General features: G+C 53.7%; 5 protein-coding genes across 5 annotated transcripts; 3 read left to right on the forward strand and 2 right to left on the reverse strand.

Moving 5' to 3' along the window:
- Window positions 1–1,045: 1,045 nt before the first annotated feature.
- On the forward strand, window positions 1,046–2,779 carry N0V89_010991 (uncharacterized protein; the record flags this gene model as incomplete). The annotated part of the gene is made up of 3 exons (XM_056219729.1): window positions 1,046–1,235; window positions 1,288–1,420; window positions 1,468–2,779. 3 exons carry the CDS (start codon window positions 1,046–1,048, stop codon window positions 2,777–2,779), a joined length of 1,635 nt encoding a protein of 544 aa, XP_056066856.1.
- A 1,575-nt stretch (window positions 2,780–4,354) lies between these two features.
- Window positions 4,355–6,467, forward strand: fim1 (fimbrin; the record flags this gene model as incomplete). Its single annotated transcript, XM_056219730.1, has 4 exons — window positions 4,355–4,377; window positions 4,442–4,652; window positions 4,705–5,399; window positions 5,444–6,467. 4 exons carry the CDS (start codon window positions 4,355–4,357, stop codon window positions 6,465–6,467), a joined length of 1,953 nt encoding a protein of 650 aa, XP_056066857.1.
- Window positions 6,468–8,998: 2,531 nt separating this feature from the next.
- Window positions 8,999–9,661, reverse strand: N0V89_010993 (uncharacterized protein; the record flags this gene model as incomplete). Its single annotated transcript, XM_056219731.1, has 1 exon — window positions 8,999–9,661. One exon carries the CDS (start codon window positions 9,659–9,661, stop codon window positions 8,999–9,001), a length of 663 nt encoding a protein of 220 aa, XP_056066858.1.
- Window positions 9,662–10,423: 762 nt separating this feature from the next.
- On the forward strand, window positions 10,424–12,455 carry UTP18 (U3 snoRNP protein; the record flags this gene model as incomplete). The annotated part of the gene is made up of 2 exons (XM_056219732.1): window positions 10,424–11,362; window positions 11,415–12,455. 2 exons carry the CDS (start codon window positions 10,424–10,426, stop codon window positions 12,453–12,455), a joined length of 1,980 nt encoding a protein of 659 aa, XP_056066859.1.
- A 1,999-nt stretch (window positions 12,456–14,454) lies between these two features.
- Window positions 14,455–15,450, reverse strand: N0V89_010995 (uncharacterized protein; the record flags this gene model as incomplete). Its single annotated transcript, XM_056219733.1, has 1 exon — window positions 14,455–15,450. One exon carries the CDS (start codon window positions 15,448–15,450, stop codon window positions 14,455–14,457), a length of 996 nt encoding a protein of 331 aa, XP_056066860.1.
- Window positions 15,451–15,667: the final 217 nt, after the last annotated feature.

Genomic DNA, 15,667 nt, shown 5'->3' on the forward strand with positions numbered 1-15,667 from the left:
CGCGAAACGCGAAGAGCCGTCATTGACGTCCGGCGCCGCGTTCTGCACGAGCTCGTGTGCGCGTTGCCGTTGGCATTGTTTGCCCACGTGTTTGATCGCCTTTCGTTGGTCCGCGCTGCACCTGACCGACGAGACTACTTCCAGAGCAAACAATTGACTTGAGGTGTAGGCTCGCGCTCGTCAACCGCACCGCCTCAAGCTATAACTGCGACCAGCTATCTCCCCGGCTACGTGCGCACGTTCTGCAACCTACTGCTGTAGACCACTGCTGTCTGTTGCCGCAGCACCAATCATCTCGGCTATCTAGAGATTGACTCGAGGAATCTCCGCAAGGAATTTCTCGATCACGTAGCAGCACACCACCGTGTCTGTCAATACCGTAAAGCTGGCTCAGCCACTGCCTTCAATTTCGTCGGTCCACGCCCGAGGCCCTGTCGACGCCTGGTACAACTCCCATTACTCGGCGAAACCTGCAGTTCCTAGCGACCGTCTACCGAGCCTTCCGCAGATCCAACCGCACGCAAGCGGATCCTCCACATCCTCGTCGCCTCGGGGTGGTTCCTTTAGTGCATCTTCAATCGACAACGGAAGCGCCAGTTCAAACACCTCGTACTCCGCTTCGGTCAACGGCCACACCGCAGGCTTCAAGACACCCTCCCCCGAACAGGTACCCCAACCCCTCAACCGCAACGGGCAGCCTTTGAATGTGCAATCGCATCAAGGCTCTCCGTACGGTACTCAACAAAGCTACGGCTACCCCTCTGAGGGCTACAACAGCATGAACCAGATGCAATCGTATGCTGACGTGCATCAACCGCAAATGTCTGCTGCTACCGCTCATGCACCGGGGACGGCGGCGCCGGGAGGTCTTTCCCACTATGCGTATCCTCCCCAACCTTCAATGTCTCTTCCTGGACCTGGGTATGCATCGGCACCTCAAGGCTATCCGTCTTATGGCTATCACGGTGGTGTTCCTTCCCAACTGCCTGCATCTTCTTCGATGAGCAATGCCATGGTTCCGCAACAATCGATCCAGCTTCCCGCCATGGCTTCTACAGCCCCTGCACCGACACTTCCAGGGTCACAGAGCTACGGAAATCCTCACACTTTCGATCACACTGGGCAGATCGCACCTCCAGGGATGAAACCCAGGGTGACTGCTACCCTTTGGGAAGATGAAGGAAGTCTTTGCTTCCAAGTCGAAGCCAAGGGCGTGTGTGTCGCTAGACGCGAAGGTAAGCCTTGCACCCAATGACACGCATTTGCAGTTGAAACTGACGGACTCAGATAATCACATGATCAATGGCACAAAGCTACTGAACGTTGCAGGAATGACTCGTGGACGTCGCGATGGTATCCTCAAGAGCGAGAAGACGAGGCATGTCGTCAAGATCGGCCCGATGCACCTGAAGGGTGTCTGGTAAGCAAAGCCTGAATCTTTCTCTTCTCAGTACTAATCCGCGATAGGATTCCGTTCGAACGAGCCCTTGAATTTGCGAACAAGGAGAAGATTACAGAGCAGCTGTATCCGCTCTTCGTGCACGATATCGGAGCATTGCTCTATCATCCCTCTAATCAGACGAGGGCAAGTGTAGGCGGCGCTGCTATGGCTGCTGTTGATCGAAACCGGAGACCTGACTCCATGCAGACCAACCGCTATCTGACTGGTGGGCCAACGACGTCGCAACCTCCAGCTCTACACCACCACCACTCGATGAGCAACCCAGTCGGAGCGGCAATGTCCCAGCCTCCGCATTCTATTCAACCCCACCCAGCTTCGGGTCGCCCCGGTTTAGACCGAGCTCACACGTTCCCAACGCCTCCTACGAGTGCATCGAGTATCATGGGTATGGGCAATTCAGGAAGTTCTTATGAATGGAGTAACGCCAATGTGCAAGCCGTCCAAGGAAATCAACCCTTGTCCATCGACACTGGTCTGAGCAACCAACGCTCCGTGCCCACTACGCCTGCAAGCACTCCGCCCGGGTCAGTGCAACAAGGTATGTCTTATCAGACAGCTCAGAGCTATGACGGTTCGCGACCTATGTACTCGGCACCCCCATCTCAAGCCCCCCAATACCACACTCAGTCGCAACCCATGATGGGTTACCCAAAGTCTGATATGGCACCGCCTGCCCGGGCACCCGATCAAGGTGATGTCAAGCCTACTGATGCCATATTGGCTCAGAATGAGGACTCAGTCAACCACAGCACTGGTGGCGACGAGGGCGCCGAGCATGAATACACGCATTCAAACGCGCCTTACAATGGCAACCGAGCACCGTATGCGTACAATACTGCTCCAGGCTCTGGTCCCATCACAGGTGAACACCCTCATCTATCTCCGGAGATGACGGGTTCGCCTCACCAAAACGGCTCGGGACGTGCAACACCCCGTACGACCACAGCTGGCCAAACGCAATGGAACTCGGGCTACCCGACGCCTCAGCGTCACAATGGCCCCTCCAGCAATCTGTACAGCGTGATGAGCGACACGCGTACAACAAATGGTAACGGACAGCCGGACAGCTACCCACCGCCTGGATCCCAATATCCCAGTCAAGCGTACGCCACAAACGGTGTAGCACCCGGCAAACGCGGCCGTGACGACGATGAGGATCCTTACGGCCGGCCCGGCAGTGTTCAAAGCGAGGACATCGACGGCTTGAAGAGGCGAAAGACAATGGATGGTGGGGCTGTTGCTCCGCCGTACGGTCAAGACCCCAATGCCGGACTCCAGCGGGCTCGTACAATGCAAACGCAGCGCGCCCGCAGATAAACCTACCGTCTCTCGTGAGCGTTGAGGTGGAGTTTTTGCCGCTTTGGAGATCGCGATAGACGCGGTATACGCAAGTTTACGCATGTGGTCCTATGGGAACCGTTTTCGCTGCGAATGCAGCGACCTCGACACGCCATGTTTTGATGTCGAGGTACGGTGTGAACCCTTCGCACCAGCCACCACCACACTCCCTCCACAATGGGACTTTCTTTGTGTCAAAATATTCTTCCCTTTTGTGTTCCTCCTCGGCTCTTCTCCATTTCGGAACATTAACGACTTAACGACCTTCGTCTAGAAACTGCGCGTTTCGAACCACCATATCTTGGACTTTTACTTACGATATACGACTCCCTGCATGCTCGGCATATAAGCATATGCAATATCTGAGGGCGCTATTGCTTAATGTTGCGGGTGACGATTCTGTACTTTCTACCAAACCATTTCCTTCTCGGTGACGATGTGGACTGGAGCTCGATGATCGACGGTCGCTCTGCCACGCCCAGCATATGACGCCCTAGGCAGCCTCGCCAGGCGGCAGTATATTTAGCCACAAACATAGTCGATATATTTCCCGGCGTATTGGCAGTGCGGCCGACGACAATGACCCGAACAACGATACATGGCTGGGCATCTGACGACATTTGCAAGCGAAAACGGTGGCGAAAAGTAATGTCTCATGACCGACCAACACACGTCCTCGCCTGCGTAGGGACTGTGTTCTCGTTGGCGGCATTGTTTGACGACGCGAAGATGCACACGACGTGACGGGATACAGACAACGTGATGATGATGCTTTGGAGGGTGTATGCTCGTTGGCGGAAATTATACTTGGCTTACATTTCTTTTCTAGCGCAGCGCAACGGGCAGCGCTGGAAAAGGCGGCCGTTGCGCTTGTGGGTATTCTTTCGAGGGATTGTGTCTATTTGGATCAGCCGGCGATGGGCTATTATGACCGATAATGAGGAATCAAAAGCTGTTCTTTCCGAGCCGTGTGGTTGCAGACGTGTGATGTGACTGCTGGGGAGTGCACAACCACAAAGTGAGACACAGTATCCACGTGCGAAGCGCTCTGGGTAAGTGGTGGTGATATACGTGACTCCCGGCTACGGCGGCGACGTGGAGAGAGGTGCGGTGTGCGTCTTGTGCACCTGGGGAGTATAGACTAGGGTAGGTGGTCCTCCCAGGCCGCGTAGTCGTCCAGGCTGCCGCTGAGAAGGAGTGCCGGGAAAGGTCGGTAAGCAAGCATGCTATGGATGGATAGGAAAACGCAAGGCTCCTCGCTGAATCAATGAACATGGAAGGGTATCAGTAGCGAGTGAAAGGACGTGACTTCTAGTCTTCGCATGCGTGCAATTGCAGAAGTGACTATATTTTCGGTAGGGTCTGCGCCAAGGCTTCGAGGGGCGGCGATGACGCCGTGGGCGAGTGGTGGGGTCGGGCAGCCAGCAAAACAAGAGCACAACAGGAGAGACGAACGCGCAAACACACTGAGGCTGAGCCAGGCAGGAACAACGCTGCGCATATATCTGCCCGCCACTCTCCTCTTTCGAATCGCATCCACCACACACCGCCGCCATGAATGTCATTAAGCTGCAGAAGTGCGCCCCTCACCGTTCCACGCTGCTCCGCGCAATTCCACGATGCTGACCGCAGATGGTGTAGGAAATACCCGCAGTTTCAGCAGGGCGAGATCTTCGGGCTGCAGGATGCCTTCCGCAAGCTCGACATCGACGACAAGGGCTACCTCGACGAAGCCACCGTTATAAAGGCAACGCAGCAGACGGAACACCAGCCCTACGACGTCGTGCGCCAGGCCCTGAAGGAGGTTGAGCTCGACAGCTCGCGGCGCGTAGAACTGGACGACTATGTCGATGTGCGTACACGCAGATGCGCAATGTTTCCAGGCTGCGACTAACCTCGGACAGCTCATCTCGAAGCTGCGACAGTCCTCGCCCGCCCAGCAGCGTATGAACACTGGCCCGACCCGATCAGCCGGTGGCAGCGTTCCATCCACGCCCGGGCACGCCCACAAGACCAGCACCGGCGCCGGCGGTGGCAGGATCCACGTCCAAGGCTCCTCCGCCAACGTCACCCACACCATCAATGAAGATGAGCGCACCGAATTCACCCGCCACATCAATGCCGTGCTCGCTGGCGACCCAGACATTGGCGACCGCCTGCCCTTCCCGACCGACACCTTCGAAATGTTCGACGAGTGCAAGGACGGTCTGGTGCTGAGCAAGCTGATCAACGACAGCGTGCCCGACACCATCGACGAGCGTGTGCTGAACAGGCCGGGCAAGAAGATCAAGACGCTGAATGCCTTCCACATGACTGAGAACAACAACATCGTCATTGAATCGGCCAAAGGTATCGGGTGCTCGGTGGTAAACATTGGTAGCGGAGATATCATCGAAGTGCGAGAGCATCTGATCTTGGGATTGATATGGCAGATCATTAGGCGGGGTTTGCTCGGCAAGATTGACATCAAGCTGCATCCAGAGCTGTATCGGCTTTTGGAAGATGATGAGACGCTTGAACAGTTCCTACGCCTGCCTCCGGAGCAGATTCTGCTAAGATGGTTCAACTACCACTTGAAGAACGCCAAGTGGAACCGGAAGTGAGTGACTCATGTCCTCTTGTAAACTTCGGCTAACAATTCAGGGTCAACAACTTTTCCACCGATGTAAAGGACGGCGAGAATTACACAGTCCTGCTGAACCAGCTTAAGCCGGAGATATGCTCTCGGAGCCCGCTGCAGACCAACGATCTTCTTCAACGAGCAGAGCAAGTACTCCAGAACGCCGACGCTCTCGGTTGCCGCAAATTCTTGACCCCTACTTCCCTCGTTGCCGGAAATCCTAAGCTTAACCTGGCTTTTGTTGCTAACTTGTTCAACACCCACCCTGGCTTGGATCCCATCACCGAGGAAGAGAAGGCGGACATTGATGATTTCGACGCTGAGGGCGAGCGCGAAGCCCGTGTCTTCACGCTTTGGCTGAACTCCTTGGACGTCCAGCCCGTTGTACAGTCGTTCTTCGAAGATCTAAAGGACGGAACCATCCTTCTCCAAGCATACGATAAGGTTATCCCTAACAGCGTCAACTGGCGCCACGTCAACAAGCCCCGGGAAGGACAAGAGCTCATGCGCTTCAAAGCTCTTGAGAACACCAACTACGCCGTTGAACTCGGAAAGGCGAACTCTTTCTCCCTCCCCGGTATCCAGGGTGCTGATATTACCGACGGCCAGCGCACACTCACCCTCGGCCTCGTATGGCAGCTCATGCGGCGAGACATTGTCAGAACACTCCAGGGCTTAGCACAGCGCCTGGGCAAGCGCGATATTTCGGACGCGGACATGATTCGCTGGGCCAACGACATGGCGAAGAGGGGCAGCGGAAAGGGCACCCAAATCCGCTCGTTCAAGGACAACTCCCTAACCAACGCCATCTTCCTGCTAGATGTTCTATCTGGGATGAAGAGCAGCTACGTCGACTACGACCTTGTGGCACCAGGCAGAAATGACGACGAGTGCTACCAGAACGCAAAGTTGGCCATCAGTATTGCGAGGAAGATGGGCGCGACCATCTGGCTTGTGCCCGAGGATATTGTGGCTGTGCAGAGCCGTTTGATCACGACGTTTATTGGGAGTCTGATGGCGACGAGTGAACGTATGGGCGGACAATAGCGGCAACGATACCGCGGGCAATTGTGTATAGCTGAGTCAGGTGGAGGAATCTAAAACGACAAAACCATGGAGTTGGGATCCCCTTTGTGCTGCAGGGCTGGGATGACAAAAAGGAGCGGGTCGGTATTGCTGTTATCGTATTATCTCTGCTTCTTCTGCGAAAGTCAAATCAGAAGTAATTCTATGTCCACATGAGATTTGACAATACCTAGAATCTCCTCGCGCGCTGGTACATGATCTGCGGATGAGAAAAGCCTTGTGAGTTGTTTAGGGGCCTGGTCAGATCAGGGCGCTACATCTGAAGTCTTCGCGCTCAAGTTACGTCGTCGCATCGTCCTGTTTCGAGGGAAAGATGTTCCGGCTTTTACTGTAGCAAGTGTGATTATCCACGGCAATCGGCGCTGTTTAAATGGAATAGGTGGTATGGATTATGTGCATGATGTTTATAGAAACTTAATTGAGCACGTAGAGCTTTGTTGCTGCAGAGTGCTATGTGAAGTATTGAACCGATGTTTTGGGTGCTACACTGCTCAACCTGTAGTAACAGATGGTACCAATACCTGCGATGAGGGAGGCACTGTACTGTTCATCCAGAAGATGTCTACCTTAGCTAGACTTCTTTGAAAGATCATTGGTCCCACACGTGAGATGCACCTCGTACCAATTACATCACGATCAGATAACATGACATCTGCTTCAGGTTGATTCGTGAAGGTCAACGTCTAGAAGCGAAACAGGCATGTTCGACCCATCCACAAACCTACTTCCTTCCATACAATACACACATGGCATCCTTTAACTAGTCCTCGCTTTGTCCTACCCTTGCCTCAGCCTTGTTCATCATTTCAGATGCTTCGGACGCTCATCATGCGCGAATTACCCTATGAAGCCAGATCTTTCCTCAACCAGCGTATCGAGTAAGTGCAACATGCAAACGCAATATATAGTGCCAGCAACTCCGTTCGAATGTCTTGGCTTCATGAGACCCTTAGAGATTGGTAAGGTGCACAGTGGTACCAGGCCCAAACGCATTGGATTCCCCTGTTGATTCGAACATACGATAAGCCTGAAGGATGTAGTCGCACACGTCCAAGGGCCCTTCTGTTGGTTGTTTTCTTCTCACCGATTCTAACAAGGCCTTCACTAACGGTGTCTTGTGGATGAAATTGACCCTCACAACATCAACCAGTTTCCTAGAGATCCTCTCGCATGTCCATTGCATGATATATGTAGAACACCTCATGTTTAATTCTAGTCTCACTGATTGCGTATCGAACCAAACGACAGGATTCCTGTGGGCGGAGATGGTGTTGTTGCTGCCGGTGCGTGAGAAGTCGGGCTTGAATGCCTCGACGAAGACGTGTATAAGTCAGCCTCAGTCCGTACAACACATGACGCTCGGTTTGAAGCTTATCAAGTACAAACGGCCCCCAGAGAGGCGATAAAGCTCAGAAAGGAAGAACTCATTGATGAGGTAGATGGACCAATACGGCTCGCGTGGGAAACGAGGGCTAAGTGGGTGAGGGATTTGGATATGGGAGACAGTGAATTCTGTCTTGGATTCCTGCTCGCAAGGATTCCATTGTATGTAGATGTCGAGTCTGATACCGTGGAGTGGCTGTGAGCTCGCGAGGATGTCCACGTGTGCGTACGCGATGATCTGACAGTTGGGTTCATCAGGCAAGTGTTCGAAGGGGTGGAAGGTAAGGGTGTTCGACATCGTGACTGAGTGAATCGGGTGGGCCGATAGATGCCGTTCAATCATGAAGTGAGTCTATGAATGGTGCTATTAGCGGAGGGTTCGATTTTAGAGTCGATGAAGATGGGAGGGAAAAAGCGAGGGCACTCATGGAAGTGTTTTTTGGGGTAAATTGCAGGTGGTTAGACACTATGATGTGGCTCTTGCGCTCTCTACTGGGGTAAGTGGTGCATTGTGACGCGATGTAACACGGTTATACGATTTAGGTCTACTCTTAAAGGCTCCGAATGTAGTCGGCCTGGGCCGTGCGCCTGTGGATGGTCGCTGTATGTTGAAAGTTAGAGATAATGAATATATTTTCTGTGTTCACGGCGCTGTGGCACTGCTATTGGCTAGTTGACGCTTATCGTCACCTATTCTACCTATTCTCTCACGTCCACCTAATCCGCCATCCCACAATCTCGAATTCGCCGAGTGCCACGACCTTACTATATTAATAACCGGTCGTTGATTAGTAGTCAAGCCTTACACCATGCGCAATGCGTCAAGCCGCGATATTCCTGCTCAGTCTCTACAAGTGAGATTCCTATTCGTGCAGGCTTCCGGCTCTTGTCCGCTGTACTCTAGCGTTTTGTTGAACACAATCACGTGCTGAAGTGGTAGGGCTTGGAGAATGGGTCGACAGAGAGATAACGCGTGTCGTCCAACGTGCTTTAGGTGTTATCTTCGGGATTCTATTGGCTCTTCCTGTCTATATACCTGCGATCTCGGAAGGCACTGACTCAAGCTTTGGCTTGCCGGATCATCAACTGTGCACAAGCGTCAGCATGCCTCAAAAAATACCATCACACCGACTTACCGTCCACCGAATCTCCTCTGGACCGCCCCAATTCCTCAAATCAAGCGCAATATTCTCCACTGGCTCAAATCCATATCTCTTGTACAACGGCTCTCCCATTTCGCTGGCTTCCAGATACGCTTCCGTCCCCGCCTCATCTGCCTTGTCACACCCCCACCTCAGTAACATGCCTCCAGCACCTCTCCTATGATGGTCCGGATGCGTCACGAGCGTGTCCAGTACCCAATATGACTTGGTTCCCATATGCTTCCTCTTGCTCTCGTTGAACAGCTCATAAAACGCTCGCCAAACTTCCGGATGGCTCTCGGTATACATTTCCGGAATGGTCAGCTCAGCATTGACTTCGTCCCAAGTACGAGACGTAGCGTTGGGATCCTCGGAGTGAATGTGACGCCAGCGGGCACCGGCTATGATCTCGCCATTCCTAATGTCGACGCACTTGAGGTAGAGCATGCCTTTGGCGATGCCGTCGCGGACGCTTTGCGTGACGCTGTCGAGAGTGTTTTGTGAGGGTTCGTGCTGATTGAAGTAGAAGATCTTGTTGACGTCGTGCACAAACGCAGCGTGCCGAATGCGCATGTATTGCTCTGCCTCGTCCGATGTGAGGAGGGCTACGGCGAGATTCGAATCTGGCATTGCTGTGGCGTTGATAGAGAGTACAGGAAAGCGTACGCGTAGACGTAGGAAAGACTACAAGTACTTTGCAGTTGTCGATGGCCAGTTTCTAAAGAGGCACAGACTATAGCTTGTGAGGTACCTTCCTTGTACGGTTGTGCAGCATGACTCATCAAGGCGCCCTCCGGACTACACAGATGGAGTCATCCCCACGTGTTGAACCATCTGACTTGGCATGAAAACGAACTCATCGAACCAGGTTGAACGTCGACAGACGCAATGGGGAGAAATGTGGAGATGAGGTTTCCTCAGAATGCCGATCGGAATTCGGAACACTGTGGTGGGGACGTGGAGCAAGAGCGCAGGAATCGGCGGTCATTTGCTGCGTTTCAGTTCCTTTTATGCTCCAACAGGCGATCTAGAGCACGTTTCTACGGCCGTTGAGCAGTTCATACGAGACGTACATTCCATGCATCCAACTGCTCTAGAGACAGCTGTTGGGCGCGCTTGTTCATTGCATGGTCGTGGAGCACAATGATGGTGTTGAATTTGAGTATGATAGAACGTAGCACAGAGACATCGACCGGATGAAAAGTTCAAGTATAACTAGTCTCACAATGCATTGCAGTGGTTTTCCTGCCTGTTTGGGGAATGCTGCGGGGAGTGTCGATAACAGCGGCTATGCCGAGCTAAAAAGCTTATCCTAATCCCTGTCAACTTTTTCGCAAACCACAATTTTCGCGCCTGCCAGTGACAGCTCCGCTCACATCGCGAACTCGCCCAATGTCACCCTCGAACAAAGCTGCGCACAAGGCAGCCGGTCCGGAACGGTACCTACCCACTCAATCAAAAGACTCAGCGCCGTCAAAGCCTTTGTTTGACCCCGAGCCGGGCGCCACGGAAGTCAGTACGCTACAACCTGCGAACGGCACGGCGGAGCCAGATTGGGAGGGATTCGATGGAGAAGAAGTAGTATCAGACGAGGAAGAAGAGAGCAGCGATGAGGAAAGCGTAGAAATAGTCACAAAGAAGAATGCAAAGCCTATACTGCCAAAGGATGCGGAAGAGGAGGAACTTGAGCGCATCATCTTCGGTGACTCTGCAGGGTTCCGAGAAGGCATAAACAACTTTTCGCTGGCACCTTCGGGAGCTGCTCTGGTCGATGATTCCGAGGCTGATGATCCGGATGGCGACGACTACGGCACCGTTGCGGATCAAGACCTGTTCTTCTTCGATACTGGTCCGACCGCGCAGCCTGCAGGATCTCTTGCTCATGCGAAGGCTGAGGAGACTGAAGATGACGATGACAAGCCTGCTTGGGAAGACAGCGATGATGAGCGCCTGGTGGTGAGCTTGGCTTCGGTGCCACAACTAAGGAAGTTGCGGGATACAGAGGATGATGATGTGGTGAATGGGAAGGAGTACGTACGCAGGTTACGCAGACAGTATGAGCGGCTCTATCCGGTCCCTGATTGGGCCGTACACGCGACTGGAAAAGCCAAACGAAAACGGCGACACATTGAAGATGATGATGAAAGCCATATCGATTCGACGAGCGACATGGACGTGGATGAGGATGATCTCTCCACATTACCATTAGCGCGGTTGCTGAAAGATGCAGACATCTTGTCTCGGACGTCGAAGAGCTCGGCAAAGAGAAGAAAGCTGCAAGCTGGTACTGTAGAGATAGCGAGACTGAAGGATGTGGCGGGAGCTGGTCCGGTTAGTACGCCGTCTTTTCTCGATTCTGTGTTAGCTGACATTCTTGTGACAGTCTGCTATAACCTCGTTGTCGTTCCATCCTACGTATCCACTGCTTCTGTCTTCTGGCCCCAGCTCAACGCTTTCGTTACATCACGTGAACCCTTCGGATCCTCACAATCCCAATCCGCTCCTTACCTCGCTCCACATCAAACGTACACCACTTACTACCACCGCCTTCCATCCCTCACCGTCTGATTCTCGGATCTTCCTTAGCGCACGGAGGCGATACTTCCACGTCTGGAACCTTACGACAGGCACAGTGGAGAAGGTATCCCGTGTGTATGGTCATCAACATGAGCAACGCACGATGGAGCACTTTGCCCTGTCGCCCAACGGCAGATACATGGCCCTACGTGGTTCCTCAAAGAAAGGTGGCGGTGTCGTGAATATCCTCGATGCAAGGACACTGCAGTGGGTGGCACAGGCTCGCGTCGAGTCTAAAGGCGGGATCGCAGACTTTGCGTGGTGGGGCAACGGCAACGGTCTGGTGATTGCGGGCAAGAGTGGTGAAGTAACAGAGTGGAGCGTGCAAGATGGTGTAGTCGGAAGATGGGTCGATGAAGGTGCCGTAGGCAACACAACAATCGCAGTAGGTGGTAAGAGTGGAAGAGATGGATGGATTGGTGGCGACAGATGGGTAGCCATTGGCAGCTCCAGCGGCATTGTCAATATCTATGATCGGAGAGCATGGAGCGAGAACGACCCTACGACCACTGGTGATGGAGATGTTCCAAACGGTGGCATACCCCGGACGCCGAAGCCATTGCGAGCGCTCGACAACCTCACGACCCCTGTATCACACCTTGAATTTTCCCCAGACGGACAAATCCTCGCTATGGCCAGTCGTTGGAAAAATGCCGCCCTTCGACTAGTACATCTCCCTTCTGCAACAGTGTTCAGGAACTGGCCCACTCAAAAGACTGCCTTGGGAAGAATCACGTCAGTGGCGTGGGGTAACCCCTCAGAGGAGGAGGGCAGGGAGGGCAGCTTTGCACTACTAGCTGTCGGCATGGAGACTGGGCGCATTCGGATGTGGGAGGTGAGAGCGTGATGGGTCCCGGAAATAGATATATTAGGCACAATTTCGAACGCGCCGGTGGTGTGGACGGGCTATTCGTTATCGTAAGTCTGCCGAGGCATTTCTCATACCACTTGGGTTCATTTGCATCGCACCCTGTACCTTTTCGCTTGATTTGGATTCCACCTTCGTCTACGTATACAATCCCATCTAGCGTATGGAGCGTCGCCAAGGATGCTACTCTCCGTAACGGTTGCGGAAGGTGCGTTGGACTACCCGCCTAGACGGCGCTTTCAGTCTCGGCCTCAAGAGCGACGTCCTGGGGAAATAAGTCGGACACCATCCCCGCAGCGCGTGCTGCCTTGCGTCGCCCCGGGGCAGCCTCGACAGAGGCCAGCGATCCAACGATTGGCTGCTAGGTACTGCGTAGATTGTTCTGCCATTTGGAGGCGCAATGTATGTCGTGGGCCAGCAAAGGTTACGACACGCTTGCAGGCATCCCCGTTTCCAACGTCACTCACTGCGCTTGCCTCCATCGTCACAACCTCGCCTTCTCTCGGGCCAGCACCACCAGCGCAATGCACCGCAATGGCAAGAAGCAAGAAGCTGCTTGCTGCGGCCAAACAAACAATGCGCACGCCCTCGCAAACCTCGCTTCTTCAACCTTCACATCTTGGACCTGCATCCACATCCCAGTCTTGCGCAACACACTTTCTTAAGCATTTTCGAGGCTACATCCTAGCTACAACAGTTTCTCGCTCTCCCTTCTGATATGGGTAGAGGCTTGAACACCTCCCGCAGAGGTAACAGACACAAGAGGACCAAAACCACAATCGAAAAGCCGGCGACCGTTGAGGACCCGTAGGTTGGGTCTTCAAATACGCCTTCCAGCAGCGTCGTCCCAAACGGACCATCCACATTCAGCATGAGTGTCTGCCGCGGAGCCACGGAACAGCCTACGCCGCCCAGTATGTCTTCATGGCTCTCTTTCCTCGAGAGCCAGGAAGAGTTGCACGCCAAAGAACCAATGGCATACTATCAACATCAGCCACGACGACGCCCCGATTGGCTGACCCAACCCAGCAGATGGTGGCCCTGTCGAACGTATAGGTGGATACGCGACTTCATTGCTGCTTTCTTCCGTTTACTACTGACCGAACATTGGATTGATCAGGTGTATACTTTGGTACTACTCGCGGGATTTCTTTGTGGCTGTTGGGCTGCGGTTGAAGGCGTATTGCACGTAGTCAAAGGAGCCGCTGCCCAAGACACTGATTGCAGCATTGTCTACGTTACGATACCTGGCCCCATCGTCACGGTTTCCCTTGTCGGCCAGACGCCAACGGATCCGAATCACGGCACATACTACTATTCGGTGATCAATGGTACAACACGCTGGCTTGGCAGTATCGCACCACCAACACGATCCAGCAGTCCAAGTAGTTCAGCATTTGGGGCCAATCCAGTGTCGCCCGGGATTACGACCAGTTCTCAACCAGGACAGACACCTACACCAGGAGTGCTGCCACCACCCGGTAGCCCATCTGCTATGCGTATGTCCGCTTCCCCAAGCATTAATTCGTGGTCGCACACTGATAGTCAAGCAGCCTTGCCACCAGCAGTACCCCTGCCGCCTTCTGCTTCGGGCGTGTCGAGCGCAACAGGTCTGCCCACTCCGCGTAAGCTGCGTCTTCGAAGACAGGAGGAACATAGTACGCTGACATCTACCGACAGCATCGTTTCCGATTGTACCGCCGCCTCCTTTTGCATCTGGCTCAACCGCCTTACCAAGTGGGAGCTCGCCCGGCGTATCGTCCCCTAGTACAAGTACCACAATGCCGCCTGGAGCGATATTCTCCTCCTTACCAAGGTCGAGCAGCCAAGAAGCACAACTTCCGCCATCGGGACCGCCCCCTGTGATTATAACAAGTACGTTGAAGGGCCCTGCCGGGACCTCAACGGTCGTTGCTACTTTGTCAAATGGACCCAATGTGTAAGTGTCCTTTCACTTGATGTACGTCGAGATATGTGCTCAACGTACAAATGGTAGGCCATCATCTATTTCCAGAGGAGCTACGCCGGATACGCAAACCTCAGGTCGATCATCAGGCATTTCTCCTACGGGTGCCGTCACGAACACGCTGCAAAGCTCAGGCTTGCCAGGCGAATCGGGAAGCACTCCACTAGCGTCGACACCTATAACATCTCCATCACTGCCAACGAGTGTGCAGCCGAGTGTCCCGACTACAGGTTCTGCGACGGCATCGACATCTCCACCCGTGTCGTCCGCTAGCATGACAAGTCCACTTCCGGGATTTTCTTCAGGAGGTGCCCCAATTCTACCTTCGTATGTAATCTCTGGCAATGTGCCGGTGTCTTCTGGCCGCCCTTCGAGTCCATCTTCGGTTGGGTCTGGACCACCTGGAATTCCAACATCTGCTCCTGTTGTACCTTCTTCAGGCGCAACGAGCGGCACCGAATCTACACAATTCACATCCACTACCTCGGTGCTGGAAACTTCCAGGAGCTCTCCTGTTTCAGGCTCGCTACTGGCATCGTCTTTCGCTACTACTCTGCCCTCCACAAGTTCAGATGCAGCACCGAGTCGCCCTGCTGTTCCTTCCGTGGTCACCTCATCCCTGGTTGTATCAACAGCGACCTCTCCGACGTTGACTCTAACGATCTCTAACAGCCTGTCGTCCTCTCCTATGACATCTTCGACGTCAGTAGCAGGGGCAAGCTCGTCCTCCACGACTGTGACCTTGACCCGGACCTCTACGGTGCCTTTGAGCTCTGCATCTGCCACAATGACTACTGCTGTTCCTGTCGAAATACCATCGCCACCGCCAGGGTTCGTCAATACGACTTCGTCGGCCAACTTGACATCTAGCACAACAAGCTCGCTAGGCTCAAGCGTAAGCTCCTCCGGCACGTCTTTATTTACCACCGTAAGCTCTTCACTCGTCCTCGCCCCAAGCTCCAGTGGCGCATCTTCCTCACCGGCTTTATCAACACAGATCGCAAGCATGTCGTCTTCAGTCTCTCCTAGCTCTGTAAGTCATTCTATGACGGAACATACGATAATCGCTAAACATTGTACGCAGATCTCGTCTGCTAGTAGTACCAGTCCAAGCGCATCGCCAAGTACATCTACGACGGGTAGTGGAACAAGCTTATCAGTCTCGTCGTTGCAAAGCTTGTCTGCCAGCTTCTCCGTAAACTACCCCAAGCTCCCTTACGTAGCA

The sequence above is a fragment of the Didymosphaeria variabile genome (assembly GCF_027946475.1).
Source record: "Didymosphaeria variabile strain IMI 356815 chromosome Unknown scaffold_8, whole genome shotgun sequence".
Classification (NCBI taxonomy): domain Eukaryota; kingdom Fungi; phylum Ascomycota; class Dothideomycetes; order Pleosporales; family Didymosphaeriaceae; genus Didymosphaeria; species Didymosphaeria variabile.